At 44.9% G+C, this 25,571-nt stretch overlaps 3 protein-coding genes across 3 annotated transcripts in view; all 3 read left to right on the forward strand.

Annotated features, from left to right (window-relative positions):
• Positions 1-3,982, forward strand: part of LOC307240377 (calcium/calmodulin-dependent protein kinase kinase 1-like) — a 37,902-nt gene extending 33,920 nt beyond the window's left edge. Inside the window, exons 13-17 of the mRNA XM_080014147.1 lie at positions 103-190; positions 515-643; positions 1,467-1,570; positions 3,561-3,608; positions 3,846-3,982. Of these exons, the coding sequence (XP_079870273.1) occupies positions 103-190; positions 515-643; positions 1,467-1,570; positions 3,561-3,608; positions 3,846-3,918 (442 nt within the window). The 3' untranslated portion in view covers positions 3,919-3,982. The remainder of the gene's footprint in view (positions 1-102; positions 191-514; positions 644-1,466; positions 1,571-3,560; positions 3,609-3,845) is intronic.
• A 4,903-nt stretch (positions 3,983-8,885) lies between these two features.
• Positions 8,886-19,604, forward strand: dhx33 (DEAH (Asp-Glu-Ala-His) box polypeptide 33). The gene is made up of 12 exons (XM_080014407.1): positions 8,886-9,201; positions 10,129-10,289; positions 11,495-11,722; positions 12,225-12,395; positions 13,108-13,293; positions 13,619-13,730; positions 14,159-14,318; positions 14,938-15,026; positions 15,107-15,234; positions 15,319-15,522; positions 15,641-15,727; positions 17,886-19,604. The coding sequence occupies exons 1-12, from the start codon at positions 9,003-9,005 to the stop codon at positions 18,192-18,194; spliced, it is 2,034 nt and encodes a 677-aa protein (XP_079870533.1). The 5' UTR covers positions 8,886-9,002; the 3' UTR covers positions 18,195-19,604.
• Positions 19,605-20,007: 403 nt separating this feature from the next.
• On the forward strand, positions 20,008-25,350 carry c1qbp (complement component 1, q subcomponent binding protein). The gene is made up of 6 exons (XM_080013206.1): positions 20,008-20,370; positions 20,971-21,121; positions 21,445-21,535; positions 22,486-22,581; positions 22,718-22,843; positions 24,389-25,350. Exons 1-6 carry the CDS (start codon positions 20,115-20,117, stop codon positions 24,536-24,538), a joined length of 870 nt encoding a protein of 289 aa, XP_079869332.1. The 5' UTR covers positions 20,008-20,114; the 3' UTR covers positions 24,539-25,350.
• Positions 25,351-25,571: the final 221 nt, after the last annotated feature.

Below are 25,571 nucleotides of genomic sequence, written 5' to 3' on the forward strand. Positions count from 1 at the left end.
TATTTGTTATTTTTTTTTATTTATTAAAAACATTTTAAATGTTTCATCTACAGAAGTACTTTATTCTTTTTATTTATTAATATTTTCCTCTGTCCGCTGAAGAGCGAACATAAGCGAGGAGCTGAGGACGCTGATCCTGCGGATGCTGGACAAGGATCCAGATTCCAGGACCACAATACCAGAGATCAAGGTGAGGAGCAGACCGCCCCAAATCACCACTAATATCATTGTTTTGCAGCCACGTTTGTATTTGTGATAGAGGAATCAATCATCACAGTCGATTAGTCTCACACACGTCACATGTATTATCCTGTTTTATTATCCAGACATCTGTTTTAGCTTCTACACTCACGTGACCTTCAAAACATCATCGTGTGTGTGTGTGTGTGTGTGTGTGTGTGTGTGTGTGTGTGTGTGTGTGTGTGTGTGTGTGTGTGTGTGTGTGTGTGTGTGTGTGTGTGTGTGTGTGTGTGTGTGTGTGTGTGTGTGTGTGTGTGCACGAACACGCGTGCAGATGGACCAGTGGGTGACCCGGGGGGGCTCGGACCCCCTGCCGCTGGAAGAGGAGCACTGCTCTGTGGTGGAGGTGACGGAGGAGGAGGTGCAGAACTCCGTCAGATACGTCCCCAGCCTCTCTGCAGTGGTACGCATCTTCTATTTCATCGCAAAATTGGTAAAAAATTGGAATAAATCACAAGTTGGAGAGTAAAGTAAGTCTCCCGTTGATTCAGATCTTCTGCAATTCAGAATTAAACATTGATATTAAAATAGCCACACCGTGTTTGTATGCATGTCTAGTTTTATTTATGCATGAGTCACATCATCAAGCAAGGGCTTTATGTCATTAATCATCACATCATCATTATAATTAGGATTAGATTAGATTTTAGATCTTCAGCATGTGAAGATCACAAGGCTGCTCTGTGGAGACTGGAATAAACCCCAACACCAACAAATATCTCCCATTTCAAGCGGGAATTAGGTTGGTGTATATTATTTGGCCGTGATTAAAATGCTTTAAATCCTCATTGGGAAAAGGCGCTTAAACCCCATTGAGCTGAAGAACTGATTTCCTCTTCCCTCCGGCTTAAAACCATTATTATATTATATATTATATTATATATTCAGGTCTGAATGTGTGACTCTGTGAGCTTTTAAATACGACTCTGCAAACCAGGTGATCCTGGAACCCTCAAGCTGTCTGTGTGGTGTCTTGTTGTGTTGTCTTGTTGTGTTGTCTTGTTGTTTTAGCTTGTGTTGTGTTGTCTTGTTGTTTTAGCTTGTGTTGTGTTGTCTTGTGTTGTCTTGTTGTGTTGTCTTGTTGTGTTGTTGTTATCTTGTTGTGTTGTCTTGTTGTGTTGTCTTGTTGTTTTATCTTGTGTTGTGTTGTCTTGTTGTGTTGTCTTGTGTTGTCATATTATTATGTATCTTGTTGTTATCTCGCTCTCCATGCGTTTGCTTTTCAGATCCTGGTGAAAGCCATGCTGAGGAAACGCTCCTTCAGCAACCCCTTCGAGTGCCCGAGCAGGAGGGAGGAGCGCTCCATGTCAGCCCCCGGAAACCTGCTGATGTAAGCACCGGCATCCCTTGGCGATCCCGGCATGTGCTCGGACGAGCCCCAGCCGGAGCCCCCAACCTAAAACCCCAAGAACTGTACCCGGAACCCCAAAGCCTGACCTCCTAACTCCAACCTGAACCTCAAACCCAAAACCCCCAACCTGAACAACAACCCCCAAACCTCAAACCCTGAACCCAAACCCAAAACCCACAACCTGAACCCCAACCCCCAAACCTCAAACCCTGAACCCAAACCCAAAACCTACAACCTGAACCCCAAACCCCTAAGCCCAGCCTGGACCCCGAAAATCAAGGCAAGTTTATTTATACAGCACATTTCAACAACCAGACAATTCAAAGTGCTTTACAAGAAACATCAGAAGCATCAAGACAAAGATTACATTACATTCATTACATTCAGTCATTTAGCAGACGCTTTTATCCAAAGCGACTTACAATTATTCAAACACCGACGGACGCAGCCATCAGGAGCAATTAGGGGTTAAGTGTCTTGCTCAAGGACACTACAGCATGCTAGCAGGAGGAGCCTGGGATCGAACCAGCAACCCTTAGATCACTAGACCACCAGCTCTACCGCCTGAGCTACCATCCCCATAGAAAGACATCAAAGATGAAAAGAAAGACAATAAATATTTGCTTTAGTAAAAGGCAGCGGCAAACAGAAAAGCCTTGATTTAAAAGAGGGGAGAGTTGCAGCAGACCTGCAGTTTTCTGGGCCTTTGTTCCAGATGTGTGGTGCATAAAAAGTGAACGCTGTTTTGCCGTGTTTACCCCAAACCCCACACTCCAAACCTTAAACTCCAACTCCAAACCCAAACCCCCAACCCGAACCCACAAACCCGAAACTGAACCCCCTCCCTGAACCCCAAACCCCCAACCCGAACCCTGGACCTCAAACCCCAAACCGAACCCCTGACTTGAACCCCCCAACCTCAAAACATGAACTCCAAACCCTGAACCTTAAACCCCCAAGCCAAAACCCCACACCCCAAATCTCATACCCCAAATCTGAACCTCAAACCCAAAACCGAACCCCAAACCTCAAACCCCTCACCCCAAACCCCAAATCCGAACCTCAAACCCCAGAACGAACCGAAAACCCCGGCTGGTTGCCTCCGCCTCATGTACTGCAAGAAGGCAAAACGATCAGCCGCGTCCATGGCAGCGGCTGCCAGTTTGGGTTGCCATAGCAGCGGGCTTCCCTCCGTCACCGTGGGAGCTTTTATAAGTGGCGTCTGCGTGGCTCTGTCTCGGCAGAGAAATGAGACGGAGCAGCCTCACGCTGGGGCCCGGGAGCCTTGCGATCCATCGAGCGCCCGGGCACTTCTAAAAACGAGTCGGTCGAGTCGGCTCGTCCTCTAACCGCATCCCGCCTCTGTCAAAGCCGCACCGGGGTTCACCTTGGACGACCTTGGGGTGGTGATCTGTGTTATGGCCTCCCGTCTGCTGCTGCTGCGGCGCTACGTCACCACGTCCTGTTGAATATTCCGTGTGTGCAGACTTCAACCGTCTGCACTTCGGGCCATCGGGCTTTTCAGGTCTCTGTATGGAAGCGTGCAAGAGCACTGCCCCCTGCTGGAGGATGCCGGGAGACACACCCGTCCATAATATTTCACCAGCCTGAGGTCCTAGTCTCGGGATCGACACCGTCGCCTCTGACCTCTGACCTCTGACCTTTATCTCATCATGGAGAGGGTGAAAGGGAGCTCAGTGCCGCCGTGCGCCACGGCTTGGTAATGAAAAGTCCATATTCATGATGAACCGCGAAGGCGGATGTCGGCGTTATTTGTAGCGCCTTGCCAGCAGTTTCCAAATGTTTCACACTTCTAAATGACGGAAGCCGCCATTTTTTATTTTTTTTTGCGGGGGGGGGGGGGGGGGGGACAAAACAACCCAGCCCATCCCGTAGACGTCCTCCGGTCTCCACGCCTCCAGTGTCCCTCCTTTCACTGTCTCTCTGTCTGTTTCCCACTCTGCTGCAGGACCTCGTGGCCCCTCCGCCCCTCCTTAAAACTTCACCCGTCGCTAAGGTAACGCTTCTTTCGTTGCGCCGTGGTCCCACGCTCTGTCTGTCCGCCCGTCGCCACGCCCTCCATCTACAGCCTCTGCCGCAGCGCTTCATGTTCCTCTGTCTGTCTGTCTGTCTCTCTGTCTGTCTGTCTCACCTGTCTGTCTGTCAGTATAAAGGAGAAGACAGTGCAGCTTTGTACTGAGCTGGCTTAGAGCGGTTGGATGAGTTGACTCTTGTCTTTCTCGCTCTCTCTCAGGAAGGGCAGCAGTGGGGAGGGTCCCAGGGAAGGAGAACTAGAGGACCTGCATGAGGACGAGCCCTCGTCCTGAGTCCAGCCACCCACCCCCAAAACCTCCACCCCCGCCCCCACCTCCTCGCACCACTGTTTGCCTACAGCCGATTCAGATCCTTCGCCGACGCCGATCAGCTCTCCCCCACCTCTCCGTCGGCCTCCGAGACCGAAATGCGAGCGACGGGCTCCGGGCGTGGTTCCACCTGCTCCGCCTCGCGTGCGTGTTCCTCAAAAAAAAAAAAAAAAAAAGCTAAAACGTTGACACGGTGCACAGGGCTTTTGGGAATTTCGAGCCCAAGGGAAGATCCGAAACCGAGACAGAAGAGCTGCACCCTCCCCGCGTCCTCGGATCCTCCCGCTCCAGTGTTTGTGGTTTGCTCCGTCACCTACGCTGACACTGCAGTTCTACACCATCAATATTCTTTATTTGGGGATGGCGAAGCGCTTTCTTGAAAAGGTCTTTTCACTTTGAACGGTATGAGAACGATAGTTTTTCCACTCTCGCTGACTTGCTGCTTCCACCCCTTAGTCCAAAGGGAACATTTCCAAACTGTTTGGTCCAATTTTTTTTTTATGTTTGTCATGCGCTGACGGATTTAGTCTTGCACGCGAGGCTTCGTTACCCGCGCTGCAGCGCTTTACTCATTTCCGCATCTCTCCTCCATTATTATGGGATTCATTCTGTGTTTCGGGCAAACCGTGCCGTCCACGGGCGATTCCTCATTGTCGTGGTTTTTGCCGCCGTTGTTGAGTGGCAGGTGGCCGCGAAATCGGTAGTAAAGTGAAGGGGCGATGTCGAACACACACACACACACACACACACACACACACACACACACACACACACACACACACACACACACACACACCGTGATTAGACCCCGGACCCCGCCCTTCCCCCACGGGGCTGATCGGAACGGGACAATATTTCAGTTCCGCTTTCCGCAGGGTTTTTATTTTTTATTCTTGTCATATCCCTGCAAACTCTGAATTTTTAAACGACCATCCAAACAGGGACAGCGGGCGGAGGACGTCGCCCACTATCACGCGGGGCTGAGCTTTTATCAAAGGGCTGACCCCAAACCCCCCCCCCCGGGGTCCCTTAAAGGGCGGCGAAGGGGGAGGGAAGGGTTGGAACGCTCCCCAAGCGCTGGCGAGGATGTATATATGCATATTTATCTAAACGTGCGTGGCGTGTTCGTGCAGGTTTGCGTACGTCTCCGTCGAAGTGCGATGTCGTCGTAGCTGTTGTCATAAGTGTGGCACTTCATAACGCTCAGGCCGTCCGTCCCCAAAGCTCTCTTTATTCCGTGTCGAAGTGTTGAATTTGAAATGCTGGAGGTGTTTGCACTTTTCTACCGCTGTCGTCCAACCGCGCTCTGACGTCCAACGGTTAAAACCGGCGCCCCCCTCTCCCCGAACCCGACACGGTACCACGTTTACCCGCACAAGAAAACCAAATGCACCCTTGTTCCCCTGAAAACCCCCTCTTTTTTGTTTTTGATGCACTATTCTCCGTCGTTCCGTGTTGAAAAGCGCTACTTCTTGCTTTTTGAAGGCACTCGTCAATGAAAATGAAATATGTACTTTCCTGTTATGCATGTGTTAAACTGCTGTAAGGGCTGCAATTAGAACGTCTGGATGGACTCGATAATTCTTGTGCATTTTTTTATGTAAGCCTGTTGCACAATGTGGGCAAATGACTGATCCTGACTGCTCAAATTATGTTTATTTTTATTTTTATTTTTATTTTTATTTTTATGAATGCAGATCACTCAGTTATCACACAATGTTCTCTCGTGACAATGTCTCACTCTGCATCGTTTTCAATAAAACAGTGTTCGTCAGTCAATATATTGAGGTCATGGAGTCAAAGGCAAAAGTCTCTTACACTGAAGACGATGAAAAGGGTCAAATGTACAGTGAAACTGGCAAGCACACTGGCAGCTGTGGTTGCCAGAGTGTCCCCATTTGAGACATTATGATACGGAATCTGGAGTAGCTTTTGCATATACAGTGTGTGTGTGTGTGTGTGTGTGTGTATATATAGATATAGATATATATCTATATCTATATATATATATATATATATATATATATACACACACACACACACACAGTAAAAAAAATGATTTGAAATAAACTGGAAATTAAGAGTTTTTATTAGTTATTATTAGGTTTTTTGTTCTATCCATAAAATTATAATTGTATTTAAATGAAATTATTAATTTCAAAAATATATATAAAAATAATTAAAAAAATATACATTCAAATCAAATTGACAAATTATAGGAAAATCTAAAATAAAAATAATAAAGAAACAACAGAACTTCCATACCGTAATAACTCCAGTATTTAATTTCTCGAAACCACGGCTACCACTTTCTACCAAATTATTTTTAATATTATTGATTTATTTGTTGTTATACTGTATATTCAGTATTGCAGTTTCAAAGGAAGAGCACTGGGTCACTTGCTGTGTTTTCATACTCCAGGGAAGAGCCATCGGTGGTTTGGAGTCGGTGTCTGTGTATGTGAACGGTGTCTGTGTTTCTGGGTATTTGTTCTGTTGCATTACTCTGAATGTACTCATCGATCCGTCTCGTCCCACATGGAAGAATTAAAACACAAAAGCATGGCATGCCTGTATGGAATGCAACTCTTACAATGTAAATATGTACTAATATATAACAAGCTATTTTTTGCATGCTTTTTATACACCTCAACATAATAAAAACAAAATGTGAGAATCATTCGTGTCCACTCATCTCTTTATCTGTTGGACTGCATCAGACATTGAGCCAAAAGTGGAAGAAACAGTGAAATTACACGTATATAATATACATGTTTTATGGAATTGTACAATAAGAATTTTCATCACAAACTACAAAGAAAGGATGAATCACTCGTCTACATCAGCAACTGCAAGAAACTTGTGCACATGGTGATTAGCCTTCTACTTGTACATTGCCCTTAAGGTTTCTCAGAGGGAGATATACAGTATATACAGTATATAACAATATATAGCAATAGATTTTATATATAACAGAAAGGGATCCTACGCAGGGGCTGTCACCGTGGCCTGGCACTGCTATTGAAATATTTCCCATCTTCCACTTATTTTTTAGGTTTGTTGTAAATTGCAGTTTTTTTCTTGTCTATTTTTGATTGTTGAGATTTGTTTTATCGCTTTTTGTTAATTCAAATTGTAATTTTGGTTTTTTTTTTATCAGTAAGTTATTGGAGTAGCCTTTTTTTTTTTTTTAAAGAACTAAATAAGAAAAAATATATATAATTTATTTTTGTATTGTTCATTGTTTATCTCAGGTCTGTTGTTAGTTTTATTTTCATATAGTTTATTGTACATTTCCTATTTTTCTATCAGTCAGATCCTTTTATTGCAGTTTCTCAGGTCGTCCTTAGGTCTTTTGCATATTTTCTTTTTCCTGATTTTATTCTTATTACTTAATTATTACTGTCTGTTTTCATGTGAGCTGCCATGACACTGAAAATCTCCTCTGGTGATGAATAAAGTGTCTTTCTGTCTCTATCTGTATGTCTGTTTGTCTGTCTATTTGTCTGTCTGTTTATTTCTCTGTTTGTTTGTCTATGTATCTGTCTGTCTGTCTGTACGTCTATTTATCTGACTGTCTGTCTGTCTATTAATCTGTCTGAACATCTGTATGTCTGTTTGTCTGTCTATTTGTCTGTCTGTCTGTTTATTTCTGTTTGTTTGTCTATGTATCTGTCCGTCTGTCTGTACGTCTATTTATCTGACTGTCTGTACGTCTATTTATCTGTCTGAACATCTGTATGTCTGTCTGTCTGTCTGTTTATCTCTCTGTCTGTCTAACTATCTGTCTGCCTGTCTGTTTATCTGTCTGTCTGTCTATCTCTCTGTCTGTCTGTCTATCTGTTTGTCCGTCTATTTATTTGTCTGTCTGTCTGTCTATTTATCCATTTGTCTGTCTGTCTGTCTATGTATCTGTATGTCTGCCTGTCTGCCTATTTATCTGTCTGTCTATTTATTTGTCTGCCTGTCTGCCTATTTATCTGTCTGTCTATTTACTTGTCTGCCTGTCTGCCTATTTACCTGTCTGTCTATTTATTTGTCTGTCTCTCTGTCTATGTATCAGTCTGTCTATGTATCTGTATGTCTGCCTGTCTGCCTATTTATCTGTCTGTCTATTTATTTGTCTGCCTGTCTGCCTATTTATCTGTCTGTCTATTTATTTGTCTGCCTGTCTGCCTATTTATCTGTCTGTCTATTTATTTGTCTGTCTCTCTGTCTATGTATCAGTCTGTCTATGTATCTGTATGTCTGCCTGTCTGCCTATTTATCTGTCTGTCTATTTATTTGTCTGCCTGTCTGTCTATGTATCTGTCTGTCTGCCTGTCTGTCTATTTATTTGTCTGCCTGTCTGTCTATGTATCTGCCTGTCTGTCTATTTATCTGTCTGTCTATTTATTTGTCTGCCTGTCTGTCTATGTATCTGTCTGTCTGTCTATGTATCTGTCTGTCTGCCTGTCTGTCTATTTATTTGTCTGCCTGTCTGTCTATGTATCTGTCTGTCTGTCTATGTATCTGTCTGTCTGTCTGTCTATGTATCTGTCTGTCTGCCTGTCTGTCTATTTATTTGTCTGCCTGTCTGTCTATGTATCTGTCTGTCTGTCTATGTATCTGTCTGTCTGTCTATGTATCTGTCTGTCTGCCTGTCTGTCTATTTATTTGTCTGCCTGTCTGTCTATGTATCTGTCTGTCTGCCTGTCTGTCTATTTATTTATCTGCCTGTCTGTCTATGTACCTGCCTGTCTGTCTATGTACCTGTCTGTCTGTCTATGTACCTGTCTGTCTATGTACCTGTCTGTCTGTCTATGTACCTGTCTGTATTATGCCCAGTAATTGTCAAAATTCAATCGTCCCCCCCCCCCACGTCGGCGCCGTGACGTCACAGTCCTGCGACGAACCACGTGGGGTGGAAAGAGCGCTGCAGATGTAAACAACCGCAGTCGCGCTGTAGCTGTCCGAAATGTTGTCTTACGTTCTTCCTTTTCGCATTTGACGAGTATCGGGAAGAAAACACGCCACTTTCATTTTCCCATTTCTTCCTTTTCTAGACCATGCCCTACGACCCCGCTCCGCCTCCGGCTAAAAGGTTCAAGCCGGGGTCCGCGTTCTTCCGCCGGGATAACAAGACCGAGCCTGGGATGCTGCATGCCTCCGCTCTCCTAGAGCTCCAGAGGAAGCAGCTTCCCATCTTCCAGGCCAAGGCTCAGCTCTCCGCCCGGCTCAGGCAGCTCAACAGCGCCGTGCTCATTGGTAAATACTTCCAGCATCTAGTGTTCACAGTGTAACTACTGTTATCCAAAGGGTGATGGGCTCCGACTACGACTGTGAGAATGGTATCAAATCCATAGCTTGTAAATTGCTGTAAAAGCTTCCAACTATTGAGTATGTTAATTTAACAAGGTTAACCCCCCCCATGCAGTAAACACCCTTCTTATTCATTAACTACAGTAGTAAAAACAGTGCAACTAAAGAAAGAGATTAAATTGAAATGAAATAAAAAATTACCTCCAATCTGACAACAAAGTTAACAGGGAGCAGCGCTGGGAAGTGTGATCTCATATCCATGTCGTGTAGTATTTAAATGCAACGACTCTTTTTCTGTTATTTCATTTGCATCATTTTTCATTTGCTTTGTTTTAGTCAACCCCCTGCCTATGTAATATTTAGGTAACAGCGCATTGTTGTCCACCCTGCCAGTGCTCCATAAGCACGGCTGCGAAAATACCGCAAATGGCAGCACTCGTCAATTTAAAACGTCATAGATTTCATCATGTGAATGAGATTGGACCTCCGCACTGTACTTGTCATTGTGTTGAAGCCATCTGAAGGCAAAGACAAAATATATTAGTTTTCTAAAACAAACAGAAAACACCCCTACTGACATTGATGAATGTTAATGTTTTATCAGAGTGGAAATTATTTACACCCTGTTGTTATCTCCCTCTATATAGTTTGCTATCATACCCAGGTGAACACTTTGCTGCTAAGTTCTCCAATGTCCTCAAGTAGTTCATTAAAATTCTTCATTCTCATAAAATTACCTCTTCTGACAACTACAGACCACTGACGCCGCTACAGACCTCAACAGACCTATACAAACTACTACAGACCTCTACAGACCACTACAAACCATTACAGACCTTCATTCTCAATTTTTATATATATATTTTTTATCAGGTGAGACTGGCTCCGGAAAGACCACCCAGGTCCCTCAGTACCTGTATGAGGCGGGCATCGCCAAACAGGGCGTCATCGCCATCACGCAGCCCCGCCGGGTTGCTGCCATCTCACTGGCGAGCAGAGTGGCGGAGGAGAGGAGGATGCAGCTCGGCAAGCTGGTACGCATGTAGGGGTGGCAATCGCCAGGGATCCAATACTTGGATTCCAATACAGGGCTCCAAACTAACTTTTTCCACTGGTAGCACTGGTGCTCCCTCATGAAAATTTTAGGAGCACCAGCACAAAATTTAGGAGCACTAATGAAATGGACATGCAACGCAACACATTCATATTTTTTACAACTGTATTACTGATAAATGCTTTGGTAATACATGGACAATTTACATAAATAACAATGTGCTGTTTTATTTCAAAGGAAAAAGTCACAAAGTGAAGTCGTGTTTTAGCAGAAAAAAATGTTTTTAACATGGACACCAAATAATAAATCAACAAATGTAAACATAAGGTATGTGGTCAGTACATTACTCATTAAGTCATTAACAACCATGACGATAGCCTCAGCTCTCCATCTCTCTTTATCTCTCGCACGCACACACACACACACACACACACACACACACACACACACACACACACACACACACACACACACACACACTGGGGCCGTCAAAGATAGTTCAATATTCAAATAACATTAAAATTAATATGCAGAATTATTTTTTGATAAAAAAAATTGTACACATACATTCACATACATCCTCTTTGTGAATGTGAATAAGCTTTGTCCGCACGCTCTATTTTTTTTATCCGCCAGCTGAGCAGGTGCAGGTACAGCTGAATGCTCATTATGCTCATGATATGGTAATGTAATTAATAATAAATTGCAATTATTGCATACATCATGCTTTTCATTCCTTAATAAGATATTACTAGTAGCCTTATTTTAAAATGCATAATGATTTGATGGAGGAAAGGGACGTTTCAGAAATTTGGCTCATCTGAAAATATTAATTTGTTGATGTGGTCATAAGCTGCTCCTGAGCGTCAAGCTGCTCCGCCACGTCTCCAATCGCTGCTCCGCCCGTTGCGATTCTTCTCATCCCCTGCGGTTGAATCGCTCCCGATTGTTTGTCGCATGCTGAAAACCCGTCTCTTCAGATGACACCTGGACCCTCCTGCACTGACCCGTCTACCTCTCGAGGGTCTCTTTCCTCTTTCCCATTTAGTGTTCAAAATGTACTAGTTGTGCTTATTCCTAGAGAAGGTTTAGCTGTGACTGTGCAATGTGACATTGTAAGTTGCTTCGGACAAAGCCTCCGATCCACGACGTCATGTAACGTCAGTGTAAAAACCTTCCCCTCAGGTGGGCTACACGGTGCGGTTCGAGGACGTCACCTCCCCGGAGACGAAGCTGAAGTTCATGACGGACGGCATGCTGCTGCGCGAGGCCATCGGAGACCCCCTGCTGCTGCGCTACGCTGTGGTGGTCCTGGATGAGGCCCACGAGCGCACCATGCACACCGACGTGCTGTTTGGCGTCGTGAAGACCGCCCAACGCCGGCGCGGGGAGCTGAACAAGCTGCCCCTGAAGGTGGGGGGGGGCAGCTTTACCTTCCTTTCCTGACCGGGCTTCTCGGCCTTTTTTGGCCTGTGACTCTTGTCTTTCGGTCCAGAAATTGTCGTGACAGACAACAGCAATTTTCTTATTTTTTCCCATTTTATTATTATTTTGGAGCCAGGGTCGTTACTTTTATGCAATAAAATTCACATTTAGACCTATATGCAAAAGACAGAGGCTAAATAATAGTCTTCCTTACTGTACTTTCAGAACGGCATTACTGGTCAAAGTATGGATCTTGACATTTTGGGAAACTGTTTGATGTCAATTTGAGTATCGCATAGGATACTAACACTTATATTGATTTAAGTGTGTTAAATATATATATACTGTATGTTATTCTTACATCAGAGTATAGAGTGATCTCCAAATGGATTATATAGAAATGTCATATGATCATATATTTCAAAACCTTTTTAACTGCATTTTTTAAGATCCATCAATATATCGGTCCTTTTAATTATTACTTTTCCAGATCATCGTGATGTCAGCCACCATGGACGTGGACTTATTTGCTGAGTACTTCAACAACGCCCCGGTGCTGTACCTGGAAGGCCGACAGCACCCCATCCAGATCTACTACACCAAGCAGCCACAGCCCGACTACCTGCAGGCGGCGCTGGTCTCCATCTTCCAGATCCACCAGGTATCCTGTTCTGGGACTCTCGCCGTATCCATGACGTCTTATGTGCACCGTCTTATGCGCATGTTTTGTCTCTTTCTGTGTGAAGTCAATCAATTTTGATTTGTAAAATGAACACCACTCATCTAGTATCAAGAACGAAAACGTTTTGATGTATTCTTTTACGGTGGCCTTCTCGATACTTTGGCTGTCACATCCATGAAAATTGTAGCTGACGATTAATGGTCATATAAATAATTGCGGATAACTATTTAATTGTTTATTTAGCTAATTTCATGCCACTGTCATGGTATGCACTTAATGACTGTAATAATACATGGAAGAACAGCTAGTGGCATTCAACATTGGAACATATCTATTTGGGTTTGTCGGTAAATTTGAGTCAACCCAGCTGATAGAAACTCAGCAAATTCACATTTGATGCATTGCACAATTTCAACTGCTGGCTTAAGATTCTCTCAAATTTGGATGGAAACACGTGATTGTGGAATCAGTTTCACAAAATGATTGTGATGAGCTCAAATAATGGTGACCAGGAGATGATGTAATAACTGACAGGTTCCTGGATGAACAAATGGACCAGGCGCTCTGTCTGATTTCTCCAGAGACACATTCCACTCGACCAGCGCGTCCCAACTGTGTGTGTGTGTGTGTGTGTGTGTGTGTGTACGTGCGTGCGTGCGTATGTTTTGTGCGTGCGTGCACGCGTCTGTAGGAAGCGCCTCCGTCCCACGACATCCTGGTCTTCATGACGGGTCAGGAGGAGATTGAGGCTCTGGCCCGGACCTGCCGGGACATTGCCAAGCACCTCCCGGAAAGCTGCAGCCCCATGGTGGTCATCACCCTGTACGCCTCCCTGCCGCCGGCCCAGCAGCTCAGGGTCTTTCAACCTGCTCCCAAGGTGAAGATGAGATGAGAAACGGTACCACTGCCTGGGGGGAGTTGAGGTGGTACAGCAGTAGCAATGTTGACAGAACAGGTCCATCCGCTTCCCACCGCTCTGGCTGAACTGTCCTACGTCTGGACAAATCCGTGGACAACTGAAGCGTCCTGCTTGGATCTAATAAGATGTTTCACTTGCAGAATGGGGTCGTGAAGCGCTGTCAAACCGTCCAAACGGAGCCGCTGCAATCGAAACCTACTTGAGAAAGTTGTCGCCGGTCGCACACCTCGGGGCATTCGAGACGCACTTCCTACCCGTCTGTCTCCTCGTCCTCTCTCCCCAGGGCTGCAGGAAGGTCATCCTGTCGACCAACATCGCCGAGACGTCCGTCACAATCTCTGGGATCAAATACGTCATCGACAGCGGGATGGTGAAAGCCAAACACTTCAATCCAGGTGCGAGGATTCTCCCTTTCCGCTTGCACCCTAAAATATCGCTTTTCAAGAAGGATTTTTTATTAGAACTACTACTTTGACTGATATTTCAACATAGAAATATACCCCTGCTTAAAATCTAACAGATACCTTAATGTAACTGTTAAATAAGTCATAAGTAAATTGAACATGTTTATAAATGTAAATATGATATAAATATTAAAAAATTAGTACAGGTTAGTATTAATTTATTATTATTTATTATTTGAATATTACATATTATATTAACTTTATTTTAGACTGATTGACAGCTGTGGGTCAGTCTTTTTTTGGTGTTTTTATTTTTATTATTTATTATTTTTTATTTTTTCCTCAATTGTGTATTGATACTGGAAGTTGCGCAACACCACCACTAACTCTCTCATTTATGTAATACTTGTCCGTCCAAGGCAGCGGCCTGGAGGTCCTGGCAGTCCAGCGGGTTTCCAAGGCCCAGGCGTGGCAGCGGACGGGCCGCGCCGGGAGAGAAAACTCGGGCTTCTGCTACCGTCTGTACACGGAGAGCGAGTTTGACGACCTGGCCCCGATGACCGTGCCGGAAATACTGAGGTGGAGACAAGACGGAGGGCCGAATCTCTCCAGTGTCTGTGTGTCTGGATGGATAGACAGACAGATAAATAATAAGGCAATAGAATCAAAACACACAATAAACCACAAACTAACTAGAGAATTGGGGAAATTTTTAAAATATATAATGAAACTAACAATCAACAATAAAGTCAAATTGAAACAATGTCATATACAATGAATCTGTTGATGAACTAAATATAAACCCCAAAAGTAACAAATACAAAAAAAATGACCTAAATAAATATATACGAGAAAACATTTGGCAAAGTATATAAACCATAACACTAATGAGAAGATGGACAATAAACCTGAGAAATTAACAATGAAATAAACCCAACAATAAACCAAAAAAATGACCCTAGAGATAAACAGTGAGAGTAAAGATTTGGTATTGAACAATCTTCCTAATGATAAACATGAAATATAAATCCATAAATTGTCCAAAAAAATAATAATAATCCTCACATTTTAACCATAAACTAGAAAGAATTTGGCATTGTACAGTAGACCTAGAAGTTAACCACAAGGTGAATCATCAATAAATATTTAGAATCAAGAACTAAAACGTGTGTTCCCCTGTCTGGTACGTGTTCTGCAGGTGTAACTTGGCCAGCGTGATCCTGCAGCTCATGGCTCTGGGGATTCCAGATGTGATGAATTTCGACTTCATGTCCAAACCTTCCTCTGGTAAATGCTCCGTCCTGCATTTTTTTTCCCCCGTCTATCCGGCGGCGGAGTAGCCTGACCCCGTGCTCCTCCTGTGCCAGAGTCCATCCGGTCGGCCGTGGTGCAGCTGGAGCTGCTGGGCGCCGTGGAGCGGAAGGAGGAGCAGGTTTCCCTCACCGCCCTGGGAAAGAAGATGGCCAGCTTCCCCCTGGAGCCCCGCTACGCCAAGGTACTTGCCGCGCTCCGGCCCCGCGGTCTCTCCGGCGGGTTTCGGAGCACGTTCCCCCGTTTTTAAAGTGTCTGCGTCTCCCAGACCATCCTGCTGTCCCCGGACTTCTCGTGCTCCGAGGAGGTCCTGAGCATCGTTTCCATCCTGTCGGTGGACACGGTGCTGTACAACCCGCCGGCGCGGCGTGAGGAGGTCCTGGCGGTGCGCCGGAAGTTCACCTCCAGCGAGGGGGACCACGTGACGCTGCTCGGCATCTACAGAGCCTTCAAGAAGGTCTCCGGCAACAAGGTGAGCGGGATGAAATGGGCGGCGGGGGAAAGCCGGACAAACAAAACGACGATTCAAGATGAAGTCATGTGGTTTTTTTTGGGTTTTTTTTTCTCCCCTCTATTTGTTGTTTTCCCAGGAGTGGTGTCGAGAGAACTTTGTCAACAGCAGAAACATGGCTCTGGTGAAAGAAGTTCAAGCTCAGCTGCGAGAAATTTGCCTTAAGGTAAATGCAGGCGTGAAACCGTGTGGCATTTAAGTGCTTGTTGCGCTCTAAGTGAGCATGAGTTGTTCATACAGAATAAACCTGTGCACTAACTCAGGGATAGACACAATAAACCTAAAACTATTTCACAATAGCGAATGAAATAACACTAACAATACACCAGGAAGATGAAGAAAAAAAAAATGGTGGAAAGAAACAAAGTACAAGAACTAGTATATTTTTCAAGTATCTGTACTTACTGAAGTATATTCAATTTCAAATACTTTTGACTTTTTCTCCACTACATTTCAAAGCAAATATTTGTACCTTTAAACCTTTTTTTTTGACTGAATATGACAAGTTATTTAACTTTGAATACTTTAAGTACATTTAAGAGCAAGTACTTATGTACTGCTACTTAATTAGAAATGTTAACATTTTGTGTGTAATTGTACTTTAATATAAATTCTCCAAGTACTACTGTCACCGGGACCGAATGATAAACATTAAATATAAGCCTAAAAATGGACAAAAAAAGGAAAATTGGGAAAATAATCAAATTCAGATTTTTTTATTTTTTTATTTTTTTTTTAAGACCAATATTGCGATTTAGTCTGCCATTAATTTTTAGAAGTTCCTCATCCTCTGTATTATTCACTAAATACAAGCAACAAATCATTCTATAGTACAACCAACACAACACTGGATACAACAACTCATAAACTGCTCTTTCCCGTCCTCCACGTGTTATGATGAAATTAGATGAATTGATGCATGAATTGATATGAATAACATATATTTATTTAACCGTTGAATTGCAAAAACAAAAACCTTCAATCCCAGTACGATATTCACCGATTTGATTTCAATTCAAGCCTTGTAATTATTATCTGCAAAATAATCCGAAAATGAACATTTGAAAAATATGCGGTGTTTCAGCAGTAATATATTATAATAGGGACGGCCATGTGCTCATTCAATTTGAAAAAACAAAAACAAAAAACAAACAGAGGCCGTGTGCCGGAAGAGGCTCCGTTCGGACGCTCCGGGTGTTGTGGGCTCTTGCCAGCAGCGCGCGCCCCGCACAGCGCCGGGGACGGAGCACCGGGACTCGGCGGAGAAAGTCTCCCCATCAGGCACGGTTTCCTTCCATAAGGAGATGTAAAATAAACAACACGCGGTTCTGCGCATCTTCGGTACCGTCGGAGAGGGAGACGGGTGCGGTCGCTCCCTTCCCCCCACGGGATGGCGCGCCAGGCGACCGCCCGTCGGAAGCCCCCAGTCCATGACCTCAGTTTTGTTTGAAAAAAAGTTGTTTCATTCATGTAGGAAACAAAGGAAAATAAATAGATGTAAAATAAAAACGCAGGCAGGGGAGCCGGCGCACGGTGTACCGCTGTCTGGACGAGAAACCCAAAAAAAACTCCGCTCTAATTCTCTGAGTTGGGTTTATGTTTTTCATTGACGGTTCATACAGGTAACCTTTTTATCGGGAATGATTATTATTATTATTATTTATTTATTTGTTTTTTAAGTGTGAATGGGCGTTGAGGTAATGGATTGTCTGGGCAAGATATGCATATTCATGAGGTACGTGTCCTCAGCGCATCTGCGATCTGCGCCGCCGCCCGTGCTGCGCCGCTTGCCCAGAGCGGCAAAATGCCTCGAACCGGGGCCGGGGGTCCAGGTGCCTTTTCTGTTTTTTTGAATGCCTGCCCCTCCTAACGTCTCTGCATGGACCTGTAGAGCGGGGAGGTGAGATCCCATCACCAGTGGTTACTCGACAGCTCTGAGCGGAGGGGGAGAGGGGCGCCGCCCCCTCCCTCCCTCCCTTCTCTCCCTTCTCTCCGTCTCCCTCAGCTTTCTCTCAGCTCCTGTTTCATAACACGGTAAACTGCACTTACACCGTTTTCCGGGCGGATAAAAATGGCGATCGATGGAATCGATGGAATCGATTCGATGGAATCGATCGCCGATGGATGATTAAATTGTAAATCTATAAAGAAGGTTATAACAGAGTTATATAGTATATATGATATAATTCTACAGTAATGCCATCGCCCTGTCTGGCCATTGGAGTCTTAACGGATCGCCACCTTAATAATGATCCAAAGGCAAAATGCAAACATTGAGTGGTAACCATGGCGATCTAACCGACCTCCCCTCGTTCATTTGCCAGTTGAATTTGAAGTTGGAGTCGTGCGGCGCCGACATGGGGAAAGTCCGCCGCTGCCTGGCCCACGGGATGTTCGTCAACGCGGCGGAGCTGCAGCCCGACGGCAGCTACGTCGCGCTGGACTCCCACCAGACGGTGGCCATCCACCCGTCCTCCGTCCTGTTCCAGGCCAAGCCGGCGTACGTGGTGTTCAACGAGCTACTGAGCACGTCGCGCTGCTACATGAGGGAGCTGAGCCTGGTGGACGCCGACTGGCTGCTGGAGGCGGCGCCGCAGTACTTCAGCCGCAAGCTGCGCCATTCCAAGATCTAGGACCAACTCTGGACTTTTATACTCTGAAGGTCTATTATAATAAGAATAATTATAATAATATGGATAACAACACTCGCTGGTCGTGCACCAGCCCAATATGGAAAGAGAAGAAATGGGTGGGTCAGTGTTGGTACATTTTGCGACTGTTCTCTACCTCCGACACCAAACCGGCAGTCACACTCGGCCTTGCGAGTTCCACTTCCTCTGGGCTGTGATTCAGATTTTATATGAGAACAACAAACCCTGTTCTATTTCTAACACTTTGTGATCCCTGTTAAAGTGAGTTCCGATTTTTTTGAGCCTCGCATGCTTACGGAATGGACGTCCTCACAACAGCATGTCGTCCAGGGCTGATATGGATTATCTGTTGTTTATGCCGGCCACGATGGCCGGCATCAAATCCAAAAATATTTCCCGTACAATTGTAATACGTTATTTTCCACAAAGAGTGAGTATTCTTAAATATAACGAGCAAATGCTAAGGTGTTTTATCAGGTGTTTACCATTTGATTGCCTTAAACTATTAAGATTTTTGTCTCAGAATAGAGAATGCGTGCACCGAACACGATCACACCCACCACGATTTAGATTCTGTCATTTCTTTGAGAAATTCGTGAAATGCATGCGCGCCAGGGTTGGTAGCATGGCCAGTTCTAGCATAACATATTATTTATTTTTTATTATTATAATGTGTTTGATCAGGGACAGACGTACCCAGTGCATTGAGTGGATCACAGAAGGCGTGACATGACTTGGGATGGATGCTTTATGCTCTTTTCTGCCTATTTGTCTTAAACTACACTCAGGTCTCTACAGGGCGTGCCACAATACAATCGAGGAAACAAAATGGTTCAAAATTCCTTTTGTCGTTTAGGGTGAGGGATTTTAGGTTTTTGGATCTATTGTGGGTTATGTTTCCCAGTTTGTATTAAAAAAAAAAAAGGCTTTTTGTACCTCATAAAAAATGACCTTGACATTTCAGTGTAATATTTTTGGGAGCGTTTTACAGATGAGAGAATCTTTTCACCGTGAATCGCAATATTGTTCAGAACACTTTGCTGCAGCGATCTTCTCGTATTTCTTAAATTGTGTGACCAGTAAATCTCTTTCATTCATACAGTATAGACGTTAGTCGGGCATTAATCTTGTATATAGTGGCCAACTGAAATTCAGACCTTTTTATTAAGATTTACTTTCCTAAGTAAAGTCAAACTGTAAGTCAAACTCCAGAATGAAAACTTGCTGAGGCCCTTCAAGTTATGGGTAAGGCCTTTTGTAACTGAACTTATTTATTCCCTGGGCTGTTGAGGTTGAATGTTGAAATGTTTTAAATTGTGTGAAAGACAAAGAGCTTTTTTTTTTTCTTTCTTTTTTTTTTCCTTCCTTCAAATGCCATGCTGCCCTGTATATTCCGACACTCTTTGCATGACGATGCGCACTTGGAATAATAATAATAATAATAATAATAATAATAATAATAAAAAAAACCCTTCTGAGATCAACCTGAACCTGCTGAGCTGCAGAGCTTTCTTGCTGCGGCGGTGCATTACCCAACCGGCCCGCGTGGGGGCGCTGTGGCTCCCCGAACGGTGCAACAGTACGGTGACCAAACCACACGGAATTAATGCATTAAAAAATAGAAGAAAAAAAAAAATATATATATATATATAAAAAATAAGAATTTAAAAAAGTCATTCGTATGCTCGTGTGTTTTGAATCCATCCGGTAATATACAGCTGTTAATTACAGGTTTGTCGCGCCTTGGATGACGCCAATAGCGTCGGGTCTTACTGCTTCCGGTTCAGGGGTCAGAGTTGGGGAGGTCGTTCCGTCCTTCCACACGTGTTTACCGTCGCGGAGCAGCGCGTCCTCCCTTCGCCTCCTTCCCGTTGTCGCCGCCACCCGTCCCCGCGCGTCACCATGCTCACGTCCCTCGTCCGTGCGGTGGGAGCGGCCGCCCGGCTTTCCGCCGCGTCCTCCGCCCGAGCTCTGCCGCTCGCCGGCCCGGCTCTGTGCGCCCCCGGAGCGGCCACGACCCGGCCCTTCACCCGCTCCCTGTGGCTGATGAAGAACAACAACAGCGGCGGAGTGTCCTCCGGGTCCAGGCCGCAGCTCTTCGGCTCCAGAATGCTGAGGCCGGCGGTGTCCTGTGGATGTGGGGGGCTGCACACGGATGGTAAGCCCCGGTGACGGCCGCCTAACGTGGTCGGCTGGCCCGACTTTCACCCGCTGTGTTTTCAATGTCAAGGTGGGCTCCGCTCCTCCCTCTTCACCGCGTTTAGCGAGCAGCCTGTCCCTGCAATAGAGGAGGCGGAGGTCCGCGTTTCAGGACCCTGCTTTGCTGCGACAGCAAAGGATAAATAAGGACCGCGTTTCTGGGACACATGGACAAGATGGACGACACCGTAATCCTTACTTCACTAACATTATACCTAAAACTAACATTATACCTAAACTTTGCCATCTAACCATCTGTGGGGTCCATCACCCATTTTGTTGGTGAGGCGTATTAAATTCTGTATCTTATTTAGCGTGTCTTTACTTTATTATTCACTGCATGTCAGTCAAATTTATCTGTATTGTCCTTAATCTCAAAGAAGTTCACAATTCCTCATAGAAATCAATATCATTCTTAACCCCCAACAGGCCAAGGGAAAGAGAGAGAGCGAGAGAGAGAGACCTTGGTGACCCTCAGTATGTTTGTATTTGTGTGAAAGCTCTGCAATAAGCCTCCTGGAATGAATAATATCTCTTATCTATATCACCTTGTTGACAGGCGACAAAGCATTTGGTGAATTCCTGTCAGATGAACTCAAAGAAGAGAAAAAGATCCAGAAAAGCAAAACTCTTCCCAAAATGTCAGGAGGGTGGGAGCTGGAGATGAACGGCACAGAGGCCAAACTCTCAAGGAGTGTTACTGGAGAAAAGTAAGTGTCATCATCACCATTTTCGACAGAAAACTTGAATATATCGTGGCAACGTTTTGGGGGTGGCTATGATGTCATTTAACCAGGGTGATATTTCCAAAAAAACCTCTCCTGTTAGAGTCTAAAGTTCAGTGCAGTCTTTTGCTTTCTGTAATGCTGCCTGGAAGACCAGGAAAAGACACATTTTAAGCTTGGATCAGAGTAACCAAAGTCCCAGACAATGTCTTGTCCCACATGACATCACTGATCTTATCACTACTTTAGTTGGCCTGTGGTGCGGGGAATAAGGGTTTGGACCTTTTTCTTTTTTTGTGTGTTTGCAGAGTCACCGTCACATTTAACATCAACAACAGCATTCCTCCCAGTTTTGAGGAAGAAGCAGATCAAGGCCAGCAGAAGTCTGCAGATGATGAGGTGAGCTGCAGTGAATTACAACCAGTGCCATGGCCGCGCCGTAGTCAACCTTGCGCATTTACACGCCCCATGCTTCAAAGTAGTTATTTCCAAATCGAAAATCTTGTATTTCGGCTTGTTATAGTTATTCCGAACCGAGCCTTGATTGATTGATTTTGTTAGACAATTTCATCTAAAAAAAACCCCAGTTCAGCCATGGCATTAAGTGTTTACGTAAAAGGAAAAGTCAGGATAAAAAGCCCAGAGGCATATATCCACGGCGGTCCCTTTGGGGATGAGGGCTGTGTGTGGGTCAGGGGAGGGGTCAGGACCGAAAATTTGACAGGGCAAGAATGACACGCAATCTAAAGATATTCTGAATGACACGCAATCATTCATCGAAACAATAATACCGTACACTCAGCATGTTATTCCCAGTATTGGCATCATCAGTCTCTACCTCAGTGCCCCGGATCTGTACTTGCCACCCGGTTAATAGAACTAATTAAAAACCACATCAGAGACTAATACATCAAAATATGAACATTACTTCACAGCCCCCGCAGCAGATTATATATCAGTCTGGGTCCGTCCATAATCATCCAAATAAATAAACTACACCCAAACAAACTATTCTATACTATAAAATATAGAAAGACACACATTAACAGACAAAATATCCCTAATTTAAATACCCTCTGTGCCAATTCTTAACTGGCTCTGCCAGCAGTTAGTTGCTGACAGATGTCATAATGTCTCTGTTATTTATTATACTTAATTTGTTTAAGTTAGTTACTTTATATTTTCCGATGGGATGTTGAAAGAAGAGAAGACTCCTGATCCCTGGACGAGAGCGACAGGGTGGTCTGCACGGACTTTCCCCTAGATGGCGCACTCCTCGAGAAAATGTCGTTAGAAAAAAAAAACAAATAATGGTATCGATTATTGAATTTGTTGTTTTTCTTTTTTAGCCAGAAATTGTGTCATCACCAAACTTTGTTGTGGAAGTATCGAAACAAGCTGCAAAACATTCCCTGGTGTTCGACTGCCAGTTTCCTGAAGATGAGGTGAAGCCAAACACCAGCTTCCTTTTCACAGAAACCAATATGCAACGAATTGTTATCAGAACAAAACTATTGGTGTTTTTCTTTCTTTGTTTTTTTTTTTTTTTTTTTTTTTATTATTTCATTTTTTGTCTTTTAGATCGGCCACGGGGAAGGGGAGCAGGAAAGTGACATCTTTGCCATCCAGTCAGTCAGTTTCCAGCCCGAGGGAGACGCTGACTGGAAGGAAACTAGCTACACCCTCAACACTGACTCCCTGGACTGGGTGAGACTCCAAGGCTTTTCGCGGTTCTAATTTTCATGGGATTAAACACTACTTAGAGAAGCTTTATGGATGTGGTGAGGGAGGACATGCAGGCGGTTGGTGTAGGGGAGGAAGATGCGCAGAACAGCAGGTGTTGGAAGCATATGATCCGCTGTGGCGACCCCTAACGGGAGCAGCCCAGAGAAGAAGAAGATACACTTATTAAAACATACATGTGAATATTAGATTCCATTTCTGCCAAGTCCGTCCCTTCAGTTCTACGCGCTGCACCTTTTTAAAGTGCTACTCTCCATCAGCGGCCTCCCGGCACGCTTTGTCCATTTTAACCAGTAGGCGGCGCTAATTCCCCGCTTCCTATCTGTAATGCAGATTTGATCACTTTGATAAAGAACCGTTTTTCTTACCTGTGTTTCTTTCTTACTGTGTTCCGTGAGAGAACGGTGATTATAATTCCGTTTACAGCTGGTATTTGTCATGGAGTATTTGTCAAAACATGATTTTAAACCTGCTGCCGCCACTGGGGAAAGGCTGCAACTCTGGTTTCCAGTGCTGCAAAACTCTGTTAAACTACAAATTACTTCACAAAAGTCTTGGGCAATCATGTCCGAGCCCCTGCCCCTTTGTCCCTTGAGGCCCCATGGGGCCCTCTTTATCAGGCAAGTTTTTTTCAGTTCTTTTTTTTAAGCATGAATGGGCATCGAAGTAGTGGATTTTCTGGGCAATATATATTCATGAGGAACGTGTCCTCGGCGCACCTGCGATGCGGAGCACAGCACTGATCACGGGCATCCCGATGCGCACCAACGCGGGTGTGATCAACGCTCCGCCCCGCTGCTCGGTTTGCCCAGGGTGGCAAAATGTCTACCACCGGACCGCAGAGTCCATTTTCTTTTCATTGTGTTTGTTTGTTTTGTTTGTGTATTTATTTATTATTTTCTTTGAGCCCCTGTCCCTCCTAACGTCTCCGCACGGGCCTGTAGAGCGGGGACGTGAGATCCCAACACCAATGGTTACACGACAGCTTTGAGCGTGGAGGGGGAGAGCCTCCACCGCCTCTCCTCCCTCCCTCCCTCCTTCCCTCCCTCCGCTCCAGTTTCAGAACACGGCAAACTGCACTTACACCGTTTCAATGCTCAGACTTGTTGTGGCGGATTAAAATTTTTTTTTTTTTATATCGTCTGTCATCAATGTCAATCGCGATTGATTTAATCATAAATCTGCCCGAGCCTACTTCACAGCCACCTTCCCGCAAACAATGTACATTTCTTGACTGTTTCTAAAGAAAACATTGACCTCATTACGGAATGAAATATATATATAGATATTTTTTTACCTCGATCTCATCCATTTAAGGTGTTATCAGTAAGATTGGACAATAAGTGACAAACGGTGACCGCGAAAGGAAGCTTATGGATGACGCCGACGTCGTCAAACGTGGTCAATTTGTTAAATAAGTGAATAGTAAATGACCGATTGCACCGTAGAAAAATAAACCCCCTCCAGGTCCCGTTTTTTCCTTTACTTGACGTGGCTCTTGGTTTGCAGGCTCTGTACGACCACCTCATGGACTTCCTGGCCGACCGGGGGGTCGACAACACCTTCGCCGACGAGCTGATGGAGCTGAGCACGGCCGTGGAGCACCAGGAGTACATCAAGTTCCTGGAAGACCTCGGTGGCTTCGTCAAGTGCAACTAATGTCGACGCGGCTCACAACCCGGCGGCGTTCGAGATGTAGTTAAGCCCGGAAATTACTTTTTGTCTAGTGTCGTAGGAAACGTTTCCCCGTGGTCACATCAGATCCACACCAAACTGCGACTGTGTGTTCCTTACTGTAAACCCGCCCACGGTTTGTGTTTTGAGAGCCCTGTATATATTTAAGATGGTTCAAGGGGGTCGCTCATGACGGAATCACGTCGTTCAAGAAGAATGCTCATCATATAGAAATTGGCCAAACTGCAAAGTCTGCTGCGTTTGAATGGTTTTCAACTGACGGAGCACGTTGTGACGGTGTGTCCGCTCATCGTGCGCCGCCCGCGTCTTCGCCGCGGGGGTTTCGCGCCCCGACTCCGTTCCTGTCTCAGAACTGTTGTTATTAAGGCAGACGTTAAAGGTTCAACATGCAACTTTTCCGCATTCAAATTAAAATTCAAAAAACAAACGTCTAGACCTATTTTATTTGTTTTGTGGAGTTGTCTACTTACACCATCCCGAGTGTTTTAAAAAGCAAACAAATAAAGTATCGGTGATGGTCAGGAGACCGCTCCCGTGGGCCCCCACGCCGCCTCACCGCGTCGTCCAGCTCCGTCTCCTCGTCGTTTCGGTCGGGTGGGGGCCCCAAAGTGGCAGGGGTGACGTGTCGCACCTTTGAGTTCCCTGCCCGCCTGCCTCCCGTTTGGTGATTCGGCTGAAGCCTCTCTTCACGGGTCGACGACGCTCCCGCGCAGGAAGCGACTTGGTGTGCACGCCACAGCCACGATTCGGTGTCCCAATAAATGTATTTGATACGACTGGGCTCTTGAGTTTATTGGAATTATTATTTTTTTGTTTGTTTTTGCGGCTCCTGTTTATTTTTCGATTCAGCGAATTGGTCTGGCGCAGGTAACGGAAGCCTTTACATCAGGGGTCTCCAGCTCAAATGGGCTGGGGGCCCACCGGTCGGGTTGTTCTTCTCGAGGGGCGGCGTTGAGCTCCGAGGGAAAGGCGTTTGTTATTCCCACACATTAGTGAA

The sequence above is a fragment of the Zeus faber genome, assembly GCF_960531495.2.
Source record: "Zeus faber genome assembly, chromosome: 14".
NCBI lineage: Eukaryota > Metazoa > Chordata > Actinopteri > Zeiformes > Zeidae > Zeus > Zeus faber.